Here is a 19,365-nt window from a genome sequence, read left to right as displayed (position 1 = left end):
CCCTTGCGCGGTGACCTTGCGCCACCTAGCGGCCACCCGCGCGGCCGCCACCAGGTCCCACCGTGGTCAGCGCGACGGTGCCCAAAATGTGCTGCGCCCGGCAGTTGGCGCCTCCCTCGCGGGGTGGCCCGCCTGGCCGTCACACCGCGTGGTGGGGGGCTGGGCGCCGGGCAGCCCGGGCCTCACTGTCCCCCCGGGCGGAGAGGCCGGGCCCGAGGCAGAGGCGGCCCGAGGCAGAGGCGGCCCGGGGTGAGGCGGCCCAGGCGCACGCCCTGCCACCCGGTGAGGGTCCACCTGGTGAGGGTCCGGGCGATGGCCTGCCGCTCCCGTCCTGTCCTCGCAGGGGCGCCGGCCCCAAGCTCCCAGCTCCTCCGGAGATCCTGCCAGGATGCCCCGGCCTGGACGCTGGGTCCAGCACGACCCCGTCGTCAGGGAGGCTGGCTGGGCCCCATTACAGCAATCGTGTTCCCAGGGACACGAGTCACCGGGCGAGCACGCAGGGGCGGGGAGGGGGAGGGGAGGGGGACAAAATTAAATAAATAAATAGATCGCAGAGCCCAGAGCTGCCCGCCACCCTGACCTAGGAAGCACGGGTCATGCACCAAGACCCTGTGGCCTCACCTTGATTTCCACAGCCTGCCTCCAAGGAAACGTCTACGTTTCCCGAGCAGGAACTGAAGTTCGGGGATAAGAAGTCACCGCTGCATGCAGAACCAAACCAGGCTTTCTGGACTCCGGGCCAGAGCTCGGGGCCCCAGGCCCGGGACCGCCCAGGACTCCCGGAAGGAGTCTCTCCAGCAGTCCTGGTCGGGCACAGCTCAGTACGGGCCCAGGCCCGCCCGGGACAGCTCAGGAGGGTGAGACCCGGTGCCCTCCTAGCCCATCCTCCAGCCTCTGCCTCCCGGGATGGGGGCGCTGGTCCTGCAGGATGAGGTCCTGGAGAAGGAGGCAGACGCCATCGGCTGACACCGCGGGGCCGAGGCTCCCTCCTCCCGCCCTCCATAAATGGCTCCTTCAACAGAGGGACCGCAGCCAGTTCCAGACCAGAACCAGGGAAGCAGCAGGACACAGACTCCCGGTCACTCCGGCTCTCAGAACCTTGGGAACACAGAGGGCGCCGACTAATTAACCACGACCAATAACCTCCTCAAGGAACCAAACGCCCGCAACGCCCAAGTTGATGCGATGCGCCCTAGAAACAGAACGGAGGGTTTTTGGTTTGGTGGTGGTGGTGGTGGTGGAGGAGGAGGAACTGGGAATTGAACCAGGGCCCTCACACAGCTACGTCCCCAGCCCTTTTTATTTTTTATTTTGAGGCAGGGTCTCGCTAAGTTGCTAAATTGCCCAGGCTGGGCTAGAGCTTGAGATCCCCCTGCCTCAGCCTCCCAGTGCTGGGATTCCAGGCTTGGGCCACCTTGCTCACCGTGGGAGGTTTCTCAAGACAACCCACGGTTTCTTTTCTGCATTTCCCCTTCCAGTCCTGGACTGCATGAGCAAGTTACACGCAAGCCTGCGCACAGTAATCACAAACACAACAGGGCTGGCTTTTTCATCATCCTTACGACACCTCCCGGCCTCGCCTTCCAGGTCCCCCTCCCTCGGCAGTGGCCCTGCTCCTTTGTGAGCATACATTTAAAGAGCTGTACAGAAGACTTACAGGCAAAATAAGGCAGAGGTTACAGCGAACTCCCTGAACCAGGCCATCTTTCAAGTAAAGGGGCAGGGTTTAACCTCTCCACCTGTGCGATGTCTCCCTGCAAGATGCTGACAGAGAGCAGATCAGAACTTGTCAAAGGCTGCAGCTCATCTCCAGACGCGAGAGTATTCACAGGGCTGCCAGGGGCGGCTGGGGGAAAGCCTATAGGAAAGGGCAAAGGGAACGACGAAGTGATCCAAAAGCGGTCCTCAGAAACAGGCAAGCAGCGCTCTGCTTCTTTCTTAAACAGAACTGGAGGAGGATCGAAGAAGCTTGATGTGTGTAGCCTGGGTGAGCTTAGGTCACCTAAGAAGAAAGGCAGAATCTGTTTCGAAGTCTAGGGGTCTGTTCCAAGCCCAGGCAGAGCCCCTGGCCCCCCTAAGCCTCCTCAGCCACCCTGGCACTTCGCACCTCCATTCTCCGCGCAGACAGCTGCAGTGCTGTGGAGCTGCGCAGTCTGAGAACCTGGAGACAAACACCCCTCCCCTCACGGGTCCCAGTCCTCGCTACAGGGTCCACAGCCGAGGTACTTCTTGGTGGCTTCGTGGACAGATGGGCCGATCTGTCCCCTGCTCCCTGGTCACTGCGATCAGGTCTTGCAACCTCAAGTCTGCGATTTCCTTAACAATATCAACAGGGCTTCCTCGGCGACACCCGGGCAGCAAGGGCAGAGGTCCCGAGAAGGGTTCGGGCATCAGAGGTGCCCCAGTGGGAGGCAGTTACAGTTTCTGTGCCGCTGCCAAGGCCCGGGTGGGCACCAGAGCCTGGAAGGAACCTGCATTTATTCCATTCCTGAGCTTCAGCTGGGGGGAGAGAGGCCGCTTGAGAGGAGCTCCCAGTTGCCCATCCCTGTCCCTGCAGCTCCTCCTGAGCCTGAGCTGGGAGAGGAGAGCTGATCCTGTGGCGAGCGCGTGCAGCGGGCAGATTCCCTGATGCCCGACCCTCAACCGGAGCCTGCAGACGTGTGCCAGCTGCAGCGAGTGTCAGTTTATTATCTTGGGCCGTAGGCACCTATGCGCCAGCACAGGGACCTCGGGCACTGGGAGGCGTGGAGGCAGTGTGGGACATGACCCTGCAGAAGCACTCTCAGTGCCCACAACCAGGCCGTTCATTCCTTCAGGGGACAGCAGCGCCCCTGGAGAGGTCACCCGAGGCCTTGTGCGTGTCAGGCCCTCTCTGCCTGCCCAGCTTCCCCGAGCCTCTGGGGCTCCTGAGGCCAGCAGCAGTTTCCACAGGGCAGGCAGTTCTCCTCCTGCCCTCTAGGCCCTGCCACCCCAAGCCACTGCAGCCCTGGGGCTCTTCCTGGGGACCTGGAGACCACACTCTGGCATTCTTCTTGGTCCCAGGTTCCTGTGAGGCCTCCTTGCTGCTCAAAGGAGGAGTTGGCGCCCTGGAGGAAGCTGTGTGAGCCAAAGCCCGCTCTAGGCTGGGCAACAAGGCCACACTGGACCAGTTCTTAGCAGCCTTCTGTCTGCTCCTTCAGCAAGTCCAGGACTGTGGCTGGGAGGTGGGGCTGCTTCATAGCACATCTGAGTCCTGGAAGGCAGCTAGAGAAGAAGTGGCACCCAGGGGCCTCGTAATTGCATAAGGATCCTTTTCGTTTTAAAACACAGGGTCTAGGGGCCGGGGATTTAGCTCCGTGGTTCCGGTGCCTGCCTCACAAGTGCAAGGTCCCAAGTTCGATCCCCAGTACCAAAAAAAAACAAAAAACACACAGGGTCTCACTATGTTGCCCAGGCTGGACTCAAACTCCCAGACTCAAGTGATCCTCCCGCCTCAGCCTTCCAAGTAGCCGAGAATACAGGGTGTGCACCACTACACCCAACATGCATGAGGGGTCTTTACTATAAATTCTTTGTATTGATATATTTTAATTCTCCTCATAGGCCTGCATCTAAACAGCTTCCCTTCCATAGGCTCACTCCAGAGAGACGTGGCTCCTGCACATTTCTGGAAGACAGTGCCCCTGCTCTCAAGCCTTTCCCGGCCACCCCCTCCCCACCCACCCCTGGGAAGACCCCTCCCCTAGGGTCTCCCTCTGGCCTGGGCATCCGTTACCCCAGGCCCTCAGGGCCACTCCCTCCGTTCCCACAGGTCAGAGACCTTATTCCCAGCCTGGCTTCATCCCAGGGCTCAGCGCGTGCAGGCCACCGAGAAAGCACAAATACCCGCGGGCCGGCGAGAGAGTGTGGGAGCTGCTGGCCCCTCCTGTCGCCCTGCTGCAGATGCGGAGCCCGACTCACTGGCAAGTGGCCTGAACCGGGTCCGCCTGCTCTCGGTCCTCACTGCCCCATGGCACTCGCCAAGAAGCACAGGCAGGAGGGATGGCACAGGAAGCCCACCCCCCGGGAGGCAGGCAGTCACAGGCACCGTGCCGGCCCTCTCTGTGAGCTGAGGCCCTTCCAGCCCCTGGGAGACAGGCGGCAAGGGGGTTGGGCCTGGGCCTGGCACAGGCAGAACTGGGTTCAAATTCTGGGGACTAGGGCCCAGGAAACCTTGCCAAGTCTCAATCTCTGTGGGCCCATGAAATACAAAACTAACAGTGCCCATGTGGCAGGGAGAAGGCGCAGGTAAATTGAGAACTGTGTGCCAGGCGCACGGTGTGATTGAAAAGGAGTGAGGTTTTATTTAAAAGCGTGGGGAATAGGGTCAGCCAGGGCTCAGTAGATGGGGGGCAGAGGCGACAGAGGAGGTGAGGGTGGTGGTGCTGATCGTGGTGGAGGCACAGGAACAAAATTCCCTCAGAAGCTCAGCACCCGGCTCTGCATTCTGCCCACCTCCACCTGCACACCCTGCCCCTGCTCTCTGGCCCGAGGTGAGTTTCTGAAGTAAAGGGACTGGGAGCTGACAGCTCCCCCAGGACACAGCATGGAGCTGGACCCCACTGGCCCTCTGCCTTCCCTCCCCTGCTCTAACTCTCTCCCGATCTTCATCCACCCAGGGAGTAGTCAGTCTCTGTGTGCAGAGCACTGTGTGATGCTGGGCTCTGTACTAAACACTTCAGAAACATCGACTCAGAGTGCTCAGAGCCCCCCACGAGGTAGGGCCGACGTCACCCCGCTTTACAGGAGGAAAGCCGAGGTGCATAGAGGCTAAGGCACAGGCTCCAGGTTGCAGGTGAGTCAGTGGCAAAGCCACGAGTCCAACCCAGGCTCCGGGTCCTGGTCTCCACCAGTGTCCAGCACCTCTGTGGAAAGTGGGGAAGCAGAAAGGGCAAGGACAGGAGGGGAAGCTGCAGGCAGGGCCACGCTTAGTGCAGCACGGGCTTCGTGAGCAGCCAGGGCAGGGCTGGTCCCCTGCAGCTGGAAACACTGACTCGCAGCAATGACCACCGCACTGAGCCCTCCGGGGAGCCCGGTGACCCCCTCCCAAGCCTCTCCCGGTGGCATGGTGGGTGCTGCTGTGACTCTCGGCTCCTCGGCTGAAGATGAGGCTGGGCCACCTTGGGACTCTGCCAGCCCCACTGGAGCTGCAAGCCCAGCCTCCCACAGGGTCAGCACATGGCGGGGAAGGTCCTCCTGCGAGATGTCCCACCCTCCTTTCCCTCCGTGGGTGTAGCTGTTCACCTTCCCCAAACGGGGAAGCTGCCCAGAAGGGAAGGTTCGAGGAGGAAGCCCATATGTGGAAAGAATGGAGCTCCTGCCTGGCATCGTCACTGCTGGGACGCTCTAGGACCTCTGAGCACGGGAGGTGGCACAGGGCAGGGCAGGGCAGGGCCAGCCCAGCCAGGTTCACTCCTAGCCCACTCTCCCTATCCACAGTGCCCATGGGCCCAGGCTCCGAACAACCACTTCCGGGCACTTCTGAGAGCACAACCCAGAGTCCGGCCTTGGCAGGCAGTGCTGGGCCCGTGTGCCATCCGCCCTGGAGGAGGAGGCATCCCTCGGGGTCCCTCTGCAAGCTCAGTCCCAGCCCTTCCACCTTGGGCAAGAATCCCGGATAAACCAGTGGGGGCCCAGTCTCCCCGCCCTGCGGCAGGAAGTGGCCACAGACCAACATCCTCGTGGTAGCAACGGACTGGGCCCGGCTGCTCTGCAGGAGGACGATTAGCCTGGGATCAGGCTGGCAGAAAGGGTCCAGGGAGACCCAGGCCAGCCGACAGCCAAGACCTGGAGATGGAGCAGCGTAGTCACCAGGGTGGCCAGAGCTGTACAGCTGCTGCCCAGATACCCCAGACGGACAGGTACACAGCAGTTTTCAGCACGGTCACGACAGGGCCGTAATTCGTGTCTTGCTGCTGAGCGGCTTGAACCACTAGTGATTGCTGCGTGACTGTCCTGTGCATGGCTGTCCCACCTGTACCAACAGCGGCTCCAGCACCCCAAGGGGACAGTCATGTCTGCGTCACCTCTGGTTCAAGCTGGCAGAAACGTGTCAAAAACAGGAGTCGAGGGGCCAGAAGGGCACCCTCACTGCCAACTACAGGGAGACTTTTCTCCAGTAGGGCACGGCCCTCGAGACACGCCCGCCACACATCTGTTTGCCCAGACTGCTTTGCATCTGGAGCACAGATGTGTTTGCCCAATCGTGGCATATCATTCCTGGGGCGCCCCAAAGTGGAGATCACCTGAGAAGAAAATGACACCAAATCTCACCTGGATGGGTCAACAAATTCGTAGAGTGAGCCCTGCGGCCCCAGCCCAAGGGATCACATCAACCATGTGATATTTATGGGTGGGGGAGGAGTAAAGATAAATGAAATCTCAAAGATCTAATACGTGACAATAAAGGACCTCAACAATTATTAACTCTACATCACCCACAATCAAGAATTGAAGGATGAGAATACCTACGTCCCTCCTAACTATGGTGAGACTGGGGACTAGAGTCACGCTCCCCCCTTAGTCAAAAGCCTGCAAAATAGAATAAGAGAGGTTTAAAAGACAGCTCAGATCAGGCAGTGCAGGGGTGTGTTCCCTGAGAGATGGGACCTGAACCAGGGAATCCTAAGATTGTTCCCTGGTGAGGAGACACAGGCAGCGCCCGGCGGGGTCCCAGGGCCCACAACACAGAGCTGAGTCCAAGGAGATCGAGGCTCGAAGCATTTGCAGGACAGAGGTCAGAGAGAGGATGATACAGAGAATGAAGTCCAGCCAACAGCCAGGAGAGAAACAGGGGAAGTCCCTGGCGCTCACGAGGGCTCAGAGTGGTGTCAGCAATCCCAGGGCATCGAGGCTCCTGAGGAAGTCTCGCCCGAGTAGGGGGATGGAGAGATGAGGTCACCTCTTCAGTCCTGCTCCGTACATATTAACAGCAGACTAGGGAGGGCCAAGCTGTTTCCAAGGGACTCAACTCTGTCTAGCAACACCAAAACATCTACCACTACAAATTTAAATGAATGGTTCCTGGCATCCAGTTAAAATTTAGTAGGCAAGTAAAGGAGGAAGAAAACATAACCCATTATGAAGAATAAAACAGTCTAACAAAACTGTCACGCAACTGGAACAGGTATTAAAGTCAGCAGGCAACAACATTAACATAGTGATTATGATGATATCCCATATGATCAGAAAGTTAAGTAGACATATAGGAGACATAAAAAAAGACCAAAATCATATCTTTAAAAGTGACAGATACGATTGAGAGTTGAAAAAAAAAGTCACCTGATGGGATGAACGGCTGGTGAGACATGACAGAAGAAAGACACACTTTAACTAAATAAAAACTCAAACACCATGTATCAAAATGCATATGATGCTCCCAAAGCAATACTTAAGGTAAAATTTATAGCACTAAACACACAGATTAAAAAATGAAAGATCTCAGATCAATGACCTCAGCTTCCACCTTCAAATGCTACAACTAGAACAAACTAAACCTAACACAAGAAAAAGGAAGGAATGGAGTATATGTCAATGAAACAGGAAACAGAAAAAGAAAAAGAAAAAATATCAATGAACTCAACAGCTGGTACTTACAGAAGATCAATAAAACTGATAAACTTCTAAGAAAATGAGAGAGAACAATATCTAGAGTAAGATGGGTAACGAAGTAACATAATGATAGTTTCTGTAGCTCTGGAAAAGATAATAATTATGAACAAGTAGATACCAGTAGGTTTGGCGACTTAGGTGAGTTGGACAAACTCCTTAAAAGACTCAGACTACTGAGGCTCACTCAGGAAGAAATAGATAAATGGGATAGCTTATACCTATGAAATAAATTGAATTTAGAGTTAAAACTCTTTGCACAAAGAATATCTCAGCCTCAGCTGGCTTTCCTTAGAGATAGAAAACACAGAAGGCGGGAATACCATGCACTCTATCCAAGCTCCTCTAGATATTTGAGAAGGCGCAGGCTGCTCACCTTGCTCTCTGAAATCCACATCATCCAGACGCCAAGGCCTGACAAAGATATTACAAGACAGGAACACTCCAGCCCACGATCCTTCCATGAACTCAGATGCAAAATATTCCAAACATCATCTTAGCAAAGCAAATTCTACAATATGTGAAAAGGTTGGTACATCCTGACCAGAAATACAAGATTTCTTTAACAAAATAATGCTATTTAACTCACCAAAATGAAAAAAAAAAACACATATTTTTCTAAATAGATGCAAAAAACATTTGACAAAACCCAACATCCATACCTAATACAAACTCTGAACAGACCAGGAATAGAAGAAAACTTGACCTGGTATAGACCACATTCAAAACAATTCTTCTCATTGGCCTCAACAGAGGGGACGCTATCTTGCGGTAAGGGGCCTGGATCTGACTCAGTCTCAGATCTGACTCCTTCCTCCACTTCTAAGGGCTCCCTCCAAGAGCTTCCTGCTCGCTTGTTCTGAGCATTTCCAAACTTCCCAAAGGGGTCCCCGGCCTGCCCCCGTCCCCCCGTGAATGTGGACAGATAGCCGCCCAGGTCAAAGAGCAGCTGTCCACCATTGTGACTGGAGGCCGGCTCTTCTATCTTCAAGATGACCCTGGGCAAGAAAAGGGAACGAGGCATAACCCTGACTCAGCGAGCTGCCCCCTGGGGACACCCACAGTGACAGTCCAAGCCTCGAGCTCTGCTTCAGCCTCCCCGAGGATAGAAACACGAGTGGCTTGGCACTCTGGTCACCTGGCTTCGTGACAGAACTCCTCCTTGGACCATTTCTGCCAACACCCAACTTCGGGACTGGAAGCACAGCCAGGGGGCGCCCTCGCTTCCCGTGACACCTCAGCAGGGTTAGTCGCTCACACTCACTCTGCCCTTCCTTCGCCTGTCTGCTGGGAGAGGAGGCCAGGCGGAAGGAGAAGGGAAAGGCAGGTGGCAGAGTCCTCACCTGCGTGGGCCTAGACAGCTCTGTGGCCTGGTGCCACAGCTCCCACCGGGTGAGAAACCCTGCATGCAAGGCACAGGCCCTGGGGTGGAAGGGCCACCCGCACCTGGAGGCTGCCATTACACCCACTGCATTGGTATCATCTGTGATCGTTTCTCAGGCCCCACAGCTGTCCATCTTGCTCACCTCTGAGAATCAAGCAGGCTCTGATGGGGCGTTGTGGGGGTGACTGCACCCCAAGAGGCTACCCTGGGGCTGGGGCTAGAGGGTGACACATAGGCAGTTTCTCTATGGGGCGACGGAAATTTTCTAAAATCAATTATGATAATGGCTGCACCACTCTGAATGTATTAAAAACCACTGAATTGCAAAGACGGGGTAGGGGCTCTAACCTGGGCTGTGCGCATTAATCAGCAGTGACTTTCCTCCACATTGGAAGGCAATGCTCCAAAGCCTGAGCTCCCTCTCCGCCTTCCGCCAGACTGACCAGGGCTCACCAGGGCTGACTGGGACCCTCTCTGAATGGGGGACACAGCTGCAGGCTCTCATGACTCGGCCTCACCTCTCCGACTTTGGTTCTGCTCTGTTGGGGCCAGCCTAAGAAACCTTCATCTCACTGATGCGGATCTTCTCTGCCTTCATCTTGCCCAGGCGTGAGTAATAAATACAGAACTGGGGATGAAGGGCCAAGCCCAGGAAGCCTCTCTCATCCCTGATCCACGGCGTGGTCAGCACAGCACTCCTGGGGTCCAGGAACGGCTGCTCCAGGTGGCTCGAGTCGGGCAGGTAGACCCACACCACTCCCACCTGCTCGGCCACAAAGAGGCAATGCGTGACGTCCCCGCTGTGGACCATGGACACGGGTTCCTCAGCCTGTTGGCCACCTCGGGAGGCAGAGCTGCAGGTAGCCCCGATGGCCCTTGGCCACCACCTCCAGGTTGCAGATGAGATGCCGGCTCCTCAGTACACTGGGGAAGCAGTAGCCCTTGTCCGGGAGGTTGAGCAGGTGGCAGAAGCAGGTGCCGTCTTTGTCGTGGGGCCACTGGAGGCCGCGTAGTTGGTGAGCAGGGAGATTGCAGAGCGGCAGCTGGAGAGGAAGGCAGAGCAGTAGTCAGAGCAGAGGCCCGGCAGGCTGCAGAGGGCTTCTGAGGGCTCTCGGCACTGCACAGGCGGGCAGCACAGGGCGAGCACTCCTGGGGGAGAGGGGCGGCTTGGCATGGGCAGCAAAGGGGAGATGGGCTGGGCGTGGCGGGAGTCAGGAGGTCTGGCTGCCAGCTACTGGTAGATCCTCATCCCTCCTTCTCCCCTTGGACCCAAATTCTGCACCCAGTTAATGGTGCTGCAGGGCAGGAAAAAGCCAAACACTCGCACATGCACTATTCCATCTCTACCTTTCAGCTCACCCACCTCACTCTTGTATCTCAAGATGAATTTATTAAAGGAAGATGGTATCAAATTTCTGAATGTTTCCCTTCTCATAAACTGCATGTCTGCATGATTGTATTTCTTCATACAAATATGAGGCTATGTGGCAGAAGTGTCATATTTGCTAGGTCCAGATTTTGGATAGACGGTGTTAATCCATTTTCTGTGCTTTGCCATATGTTTGAAATATTTAACAATTCCAATATAAATGAACAAATGGACATTTGGTACATCACGCCCGGAGCTCAGGTGTCCAGTACTGTCTTCATGTGCTCGTTAATCATACGTGCAAAGCTCTCCACGGGAGCTGTGCCTGCTTTAATTGTGGCTTCTTAGCAGAACAACTGCTCTTGCTGCACACTGTAATACACAGGATGGTGGGCAGGGAGTCTCTGCCGGTGGGACATCCCTAGACTACGGCAGTCTGTAGGAGAGAAGACAGCAATGAGAGAGGCAGCTGAGACTCGGAAAGTAGGAACGTCCCGTTTAAAGGGTAGCTCTTGGGGTGCTGGAGCAGAGGCAGTGCCCCAGCCCAGGGCTCCGATCAGAACACTCCCCGCACCGGCTCCTGGGCAGCCCAGACTCCCCACCCTGAGCTCCTCACTTTGCCAGAGACCAGCAGCGGTTCTCCTGGGAACCTGAGCTCCCTACCAAAGCTTGCAGAGCCACTCTGTCACCAGTAGAGGAAGGAAGGAGCCCAGCTACTCAGAGGTCTCCTTGGGCTGCCTGGCCAGCCAAGACAAGAAGCAGACGACCCACCCAGGTGCCTCACGGACACCTTCCACTCGTGGGGAGTGGGAAGGGAGGAGGGGCAGAAGTGAGGAGGACAGTGGGAGCAGAGGGCCTGGCCGGGCCCCGGACACCCTCCTGCTGCCACTGCACCTACTCAGTGGTGAGCGAATGCACCGTGCCTTATGGGTACGGAAGCCGGGGCCATCAGTCTCCACTGCGGGGCAACCTGAGCCTCTCCTGCACGAGGCGCTGCTGTCTGCACAGGGGCAGAGGGGCTCGAAGGGCTCACGGCCTCTGCTCTGGAGCTCAGAAAGCCGTCTTCCCATCCCGTACTGTACTCTCCTTTCTATACTGTACACTGCACTGCTCTGTACTATACCAGATGAGAACCAAGCCCAATTCAGTGGGGAGCTTCAATATTGACCCGATGGGGAAATTTGATTCAGTTCTTGTCTAGTTTGCAATCAGAATCATGGAAAGAATTATGTTCCTGAACCGAGGTACCACTGTATGTACCAGGGCTGGCGAATCTATGGCACATGTGCTGCAGCCAGCTGTTTGTTATCACTGAAAGCTCCCAAAGGCTCACCACCACTGACATATGCTTTACTATATTATACTTCTATGCTTGACTAGACTAGCCTTTGCTGGGCTACATACGATTACTATCCTAGGCCATACTGTATTTGAGATGCTATACTATATATTATACTACGTACTTTACTATACTATACTGTACCTTACTCTACTACTCTACCATACCTTACTGTGCTATGATACGCTATACTATATAGTATACTTTCTAAAGCTATGCTATGCTATATAATTTACTATGTAATACTGAACTTTATTATGCTGCACTCTGCTATGCTACACTACACGACACATTGTACTATACTATACACTGTACTGTGCTATGCCATCCACTATAGTACTCCACACAGGACTGGCCTGGGATGTGCTGTGACTGATCGAAAGGCCCTGAGGCCTGGACTCCAAGCGTGGAGATTTGTGCGCAGTACCATCTGGCCTCGGACAAGTCATCTGAAACTCCTGATTGCAGTGAGCCCAGAGTCCCAGTTCCTGCCTGCAGAATGTGGGCTGGGGACCCGCCACGACACGGGGAAGGAAAGGGGCCTTGTGGACTTGAACAAAAGACACAGTCAGGTTGGTTGCTAAAATTATTCTCATTCCTCAATCCCTGAAACAGGAGAGCTGCTCAGTGTTGCCGGGGGGGGGAGCTGAGCAGGGGCCGTTTCCGGGGCGGGGGGCACTGGCCTTGTGTTGCTGGTGGAAGCTGGCCCCCTCCCCTAGCTGGTTCCCCCAGTCACTCCCCAGGGAGCAGTGCAGGGGACAGCACAGGCCCCGTGTGGCTCACTGGAGCCCAGTCAGCTCTGCAGGGATCTGAGGTGGCCAGCACTCGGGACCACGGCAGAGGGAGGTATGACGAGACGAAGGGCTGGCCCCAGAGGCCAGCCAGGACCCGGACACAGGGCCACGCACCCTTGCGCCCCTGCCCTCTGCACTGAGTCTGCGCCGCCTTCTCCACCGGGCTCAGCCACAACACCCTGGGGCTGTGGCTTTTGAGCCCGTAGGAGCTGAAACTGAGTCGCTGTCCCTTGGCAGCGCCTCAGCCCTGCACTGCAGGGCTGGGCAGATGGGACCCTGGGAGGACCCCAACCCCTGGTCCCACCCCTGTCACACCAGGGGTGCCGGCCGCCCAGGGCCAAGCTTGGATCCCGGGGCTGCCCACACCCTCCCTACACAGCCCCTGAAAACCTCGGAGTGTGTGCCAGCGCCTCTCCTCCCAGGCTGCGCTCGGCCTGCCTGGCACAGGATGTGTGTGGCCCTGCAGGTCGAGGTGGCTCAGGATGTCCTTGTACCGCCCAGTGATGCGGCGGTCCTTGTGCTAATCACAACACCCGAAGGACCAGTAGTCAGAGCAGAACTCGAGGTGCACAGGGGCCCAGAAGGGGGCCCCATAATCCAGGCACTGGGGGTGTCCCTGCTGCAAGCCTGCCTGGCCCAACAAGAACATGAGGCAGAGACGGGAGGTGCCAGGGAGGAGCAGGGGCCCGGCAACCCCAGGCACCGCAAGGGCTGGAAGCAGGCACACTGGACATCTCCGCCTCAGAGGCAGCTGTTGGCTTGGGTTGGCGCCCTGCTCTGCCCAGGATCCCTCCTCGCTCCTCCCACCAACCCATGCTCTGCCTTCCCTCTGCCGCCAGCCCCGCCCCACATGAGCTGAGGAGGCAGCTGGGCAGTGGCCCCTGGGGCTGGCACGAGTCTCAGCCGGCGCTGAGTCCTGGGGCACCCAGGTGCTGGGCCGAAAGGTGAGAGTTGCTGGGATTCCTTGCAATGGCCCAGAGTTCCTGCCAGGAGGGGGGCATCCACAGGTTTACCAGGTTTGCAGGTTGAGGGCCAGGGCCATGTCACCAGTCTCAGGCTGCAGACTGGGGAGCTCAGGCCGAGGGGCTGGCAAGAGGCAGGAGTGCTGCACGGTGCTGGCACAGGAGGGCATGTGGGTGGGAGGCCGGGGACTGCTAACAGCGCCCACATCCACAGCAGGGGCCGGGCCAGGAGAGCAGCCAGAGGAGGAGACCGTGTCTTAGTCCATGCTGCTGAGAAATTCCTCACCCCGGACAATTCGTAAATAATAGACATTTCCCTCTCACTGCCCAGGAGCGCAAGGACCACAACTTTTGGCTGCATGCTCCCATGGTGGAAGGGACAGATGGAGACAAACCCATCCCTCAAGCCCCTGATGGGCCTATTGCTCCCAAGGCCTTGTCAGGGAAGGCCTGGAAGTGGAGTCAGAAATGCATGTGTGCGCTGAGTGGCACTGGCTCTCGCGCCCTTCTCTAGGGAGGCTGGCTTCTCCTGCGGAAGGACGATATAGAGATAAGTTTTACACGCATGCACGCACGCACACCGGACCCTTCCCAGGCCCTAGCCCAGGCTGGGAGCGATCCCTTTCAACCATGCAGGCCTGTCGGCCCCAAGCCACTAGTCTGAATACAGCACTTAAGGAACTGACAGAGCTCAGAGTTGCATTTTCTCTCTCGCCTGCCGAAGGCTCCATCTCGTACTAGATCCTTCCCCGGAAAATTCCCTTCCCTCTTTGGTGCTGTCCCTTCTTAGCGCAGTAGTGTGTCACTGGACTATGCTCCTATCTGCTGTGCTTTCACAATAAACTTGCTTTTGTCTGTATAAAATCGTGATGTGGCTCTCCTCTGTTGTCCAGAGCCAAACCTCAGCTTTCAGGGCCACATGTATGTGGCTCCTTGCTGGTACAAGGCTCCCCTCTTCTCTGTGGGAGCTGAGACTGATCCAGCGCCTCCTGCCTGCTAAGCAAGCGCTCGCCCCCCCGGAGCTGCACGCCAGCACCTCTAGCTGGAGTCCATAGTGCCCCCCAAGGCCTGGACACCAGGGTGCTGCTAGGAGGTGGGGAGACATTAGGAGGAGGAGCTTAGGGAAGTGAGGTCACTGGGGGCGTGGCCTTGACTGGACACTTGGCCAGAGGTCGTGCAGGCCCCAGCAGGACCAACTGACTCAGGAGCCCAAAGTAAGGGGTTCACATGGACACGGCCTGCAACCTCCAAAGCCAACCTTTCCACTTACTGAGTCCCCATGTCTGATACAGTGAAGAAGGCTGACCACACACCACTCCACGGGCCCCACACTGGCCAGTATGCTGCAACAGGGAGCCTGAGGGCGCATGCAGACAGGAGGCGCACCGTGACCAGGTCCCTCATTGGTGCCTCATCTGCACCTGCCCTAGGGCGGCCGCCTCCTCACTTAGTCTGTGCCCCACGTGTGCAGCTAAGAGTGCTTGGCTTTACGCACGTCCCTCACATGTCACAGGTCTCTGATAAACATTCTTTGAATGCATGGACTAGAGCACAGAGTCCTGAACTCAGCCCCAGCCCAAGGTGCCAGCTGGGGACAGGTTCCTGAGCTCCCTCCACCCTCAGTATCCTCCACGGTTCCAGCCACCATGAAATTACCTTGCTGGCAAAGCCTTCCCTTTGAAATGCAGATGAAATCCAACTTTCTTCTTCCAAGAAGGGCTCCCCAATTGACTCTGCCCCCACCGCCAGGCAGCCTGGGCCACATGTCCCCAAGAAGGAGGAGGAGTCTGGACCCAGCCAAGCCTGTGTGTGCTCTGTGCTGGGGATGACACATGGCCAAACAGCGCTGCAAAGTGTCTTCACAGCTGAGGAAGAGTGGGGCACAAGTGGCTGAGTTGCTGTGACACACCCCTTCTTTCCCCTGTTCTGTTCTGCACGGTGCCTGGTTGAATGCTGCTTTTAACTGATGTGTTTGTTGGTTTACAGCACCTCACTTTGGCAAGCGCTCTCCCGCTAAGCTCGGCCCCAGCCCCCGCACGGTGCCCGTGAGTCCCCGGACTGCAGTTTCCACTGAGCCCTTGGCTCCACGCTCAGAGCACACTGGAAACACTGGGCTGACTTCAGCCGGCCTCAAAGCCCCCAGGGCCTTCCTGGAAACAGGGGGCACCACCTGCCCCAGTAGGTAAGAATGAGTGCGTTCTCTTGTTCTGTGAAGGACCTGAGTGTACTTTTTGCTCTTTTATTGGCATTATGTCTGTTTTACTTCGGCCATGAAAAATACAGAGACCTTATGGTTTGGACCCAAAAGTCCTTGCAGGATTAGCAGAGAGGTCAGCGGGCTGCAGCTCATCAGAGACACCATGCACTCCTGAACAGGGCACATTTCAGGCGGGCTATGCAGCATTTCAGATAAACTGCACAATGTGGATCATATAACAATTATGCAATCTTTTTACATAGATGCGAGGAGTTAGGTCAGGAACTGTGCACATGCGCAAAGCATGACGCTGGGAGAGGAATGTCCTCTGGAAAACTGATCCATAAGATGAACTTCTTCAGTCTGTGTGCTAAGGATAGAATCGTGCCCACTGGCACAAGGCCACTCCTGTTAGCATCACTGCCGCTGGGGCTCCAGGACCGAGAGGTGTGTCAGGTGGAGGGGACCCAGGAAATCTCAGGGGAGGCTCCAAGGTGCACGGGAAGAGAGCAGAAGCAGCCTTGCCAGCCTGGCTGCCCGTGGGCAGTAACTGGAACGGAGGCGGGAACAGGCTGCGCTCTGCAGTCCCGGGGCGACAATTTTGAAGCACACAGGATTGTTTCACTGACTGCTTGGGTTTGCAGGCTGCCATAGCCAAGTGGGTGGCTTGAACAATGGAAGTCCATCGTCTCTCAGGTCTGGGGACCCAAGCTCTGGGTCAGTGTCACCGGGCTGGTCCCCCTGGGGCCCTGCAGGAGACGGCTCTGGGCTCCCTCCCGGCTGCGGAGGTCTCTAGCCACCATCTGCACCACACGGCTTTTAGATGCCATGCTGTCCGTCCTTGTGTTCCCACTCTCTCCCAGCCCTGAGTCCGATGTCCCCTCTTGCTAGGCACACCGGTCATGTGGATGAGGGCCACCGCCATGACCACACTGTGACTCGATTTCTCCATGAAGACTCTCCAAAGAAGGTCGCGTTCTGAGCCAAGGAGCCAGCACGTCCACACTTCTGGGGTGCACACCCGGTCACACCTGCGGCTCACACAGCTGGCTCCTCTGTGCGTCTGGATGGGAGCAGAGTCTGGCGGTCACCTAGACAAGGGTTGTGGGGTGGGACAGACACGAGCACTGCTCCAGCTTGGCAGGGGCTCACACAGGCCTCTGCAGCAGACAGCAGCTCGAGGTGGTGAGCGGGACTCTCCTTGCAGTGTGCTGCTGTTCAGGAAGGGTCTCCTCGCACTTTCCCTCATTTGGTGTGCACAATTCTAGGTCAGCAAGGTGTGCAGACAGAGAGGGGAGTGAGAGAGGAAGCCGAGGCCTTGCACCTGAAGGAACTCGGGTTGGGAGCTGCAGCGGAGCTCTGCATCCCATGGTCAGCAGCAGTGCTGCCTCCGCCAGATGCAGACAGCTCGGGGCTGAGCGTGCAGCTCCTGGACAAACTCGTCTGCGTCCTTGGCATAGGACATCACCGGGACTGGTGGGAGCACACAAGTTGACGTCCTCGTCTGGGCCAGACGTGCATTCATGGAGACAGCGCAGATCTGGGTCCCTGTCCCTGGTGGGACTGAGCAACCGTGGTTCTCGCTTCGTGGCCAAATGTTTCTTCTCAGAGCACGAATAGGGAGAGGAGCAGTTCTGAACGTTTTTTATTTAAATAACTTACTCAGATGTGGGGCATGGAATTTGCAGGCCACATCCACCAAGGGCCTTGCCTGTTTCCTTTTGGAATATTTAAGATAAAGATGTTCTAATCACCACACAGAAAAAGCCTGTATGCTACAAATACGGACAATTAGCTGGGCCCAAAGTGTGCACTTTCTCCTTTTATCAAAGAATGTCATGGCTTTCCTTAATTTCCTTTTAGTTTCCTTTCTCTCTTTTTAACTGTTAGAGTAATGTTACCATTTACTGAAAAAAAATCATATGCGGAGCTGTGCTAAGCACTATAGCTGCCTTTTAGATCATCCCACTTTACAGAGTAAGATACCTGTTGGGTAGGGTGCCCAGGCATGCTGGGATTTGAACTCAGGCCTTTCTGGCTCCAGAGCACTTTTGGGGGTTTTTGTTTTGTTTTTTGAGATGTTTACAGAGACAACACACAGAAGGTCTGGGTTCATATTTCTTGTGGGACCGAGTAACAGTGGACCCTTATTTGATGGCTCTAAGAAGCTATAAAGCTGTAAACTGTTGGTTACAACTTTGGTGAGATGGAATTCACGCATGACACAACTGATCCAACAGGGCCAGGGATTTAGCTCAGTGGTTTCACCGCCTGCTGTGCAAGCACAAGGACCCGAGTTCGATCCCTGGTACCAAAAAAACAAACAAAACAAACAATTGATCCAACAATGTGTTAATATCCAAAATATATGAGGAATCTATACGACTCAATACCAAAAACACATTTAACCTTTTTAAAAATGGGCAAAGGGCCTAAGCACACACTTCTGGAAGAAACTCTAATAGCTAATGGGTATATGAAAAGGAGCTAAGTACCTCCAAACACCAGGGCAATGCAAACCAAACCCATAATGATTTTCTACTCACATCTATTAGCTGGCTACCACCTGAAAGACAAAACAAGTGTTACTGTGGATGTGGAGAAAAGGGAGCCGTTGCACACAGCTGATGGGAACATGGCGTGGCAAACTCATTACTGAAAACAGCACAGGAACACTAAAACCAGAACCATCTGGCTACATGTCCAAAGGAACCGAAATCGGATCGAAGCTACCTGTACTTCTTGCTCACAACAGCCAAGAAAAGCAGCCACCGAAATGCTCTGCCAGGTTCCTGCATACAGAAAACAAGATATTGTGTACTATTTGGTCATAGAAAAGAAGGTAATCCTGCGTTTGCAACAAAAGAAATGAGCATGAAGGACATTCGGCTGAGAGAGACACAGAGAAACCACGTGGTCTCACTCTTGGGACCTAAAACTGCCAAACTCTCAGAAGCCAGGGAGACTGGTGACTGCCAGGTACTGGGACAGGGAAAGGTGCAAATGATACCAGCTCCAGTATATGCAACATGAGGGATTTGTGGAGAAATAACAATGTACACATGGTAGTGACAATACTGCACCACACACCTGTGGTCTGAATCTCACCATATGTACACACAGCTCCAAACACAACACGATGGTCCCTACACAGAAGTAACAGATATCTTGCTGGCCAGACTGATTGGTTCAGTGTATAAATACATCAAAATGTCTCCATCTCCACTGTATCCATTCAGAGGTTTCCAGGAGACAGCAGAGGACAGAAAAGTCTGTATCTAGTCTCCGTTACAGTATGTTAATGTTGTCATGATGGATGGTTTCTTCGCAGTTAACATTTATCAGCACTGTTATCCTAGTCATTAAACGTCTTTTGTTCACAGCAGTCCAGTGAGATAAACCCAACTGTCTCCATTCTACAGAAGATATCACACAAGCACCAGAGAAACCCAGCGGTCTCCCTTGTCAAGGTATTCCTTCCTCATAATCTGTGTTCAGGTGCATTCATTCAGTGACGACATCATAAGCCAGAAATCCCACGAGCTGTGGCAGGTGGAGACGGAAGCCTAGGTAACATGCTAGTGAGGGAGCAGGATGCACACGTGGTGGCTCCATGTGGCTGCAGGGCCACAGGGCGGAGCAGGGAGAGGACGCGTGCAAGCTGACTGGTGGCCACTGGGTGGAGGACCCCCGC

At 55.5% G+C, this 19,365-nt stretch overlaps 1 protein-coding gene across 1 annotated transcript; it reads right to left on the bottom strand.

Moving 5' to 3' along the window:
• Nucleotides 1–182: 182 nt before the first annotated feature.
• Nucleotides 183–17,136, bottom strand: Hhipl2 (HHIP like 2). Its single transcript, XM_087209798.1, is given in 14 exon segments — nucleotides 183–405; nucleotides 2,708–2,831; nucleotides 2,980–3,167; nucleotides 3,169–3,196; nucleotides 3,940–4,105; nucleotides 8,435–8,624; nucleotides 9,529–9,837; nucleotides 9,839–10,022; nucleotides 10,025–10,102; nucleotides 10,105–10,176; nucleotides 10,637–10,663; nucleotides 12,972–13,223; nucleotides 16,569–16,734; nucleotides 17,077–17,136. Coding segments are annotated over 14 exon segments (2,067 nt in total).
• Between the last annotated feature and the right edge of the window lie 2,229 nt (nucleotides 17,137–19,365).

The sequence above is a fragment of the Heterocephalus glaber genome, unplaced genomic scaffold (assembly GCF_053883595.1).
Source record: "Heterocephalus glaber isolate CG9 unplaced genomic scaffold, H.glaber_assembly_v1.0 deba00001067, whole genome shotgun sequence".
NCBI lineage: Eukaryota > Metazoa > Chordata > Mammalia > Rodentia > Bathyergidae > Heterocephalus > Heterocephalus glaber.
Note: the sequence above shows the minus strand (reverse complement) of the source record. Positions and strands in the feature narration are given on the sequence as shown.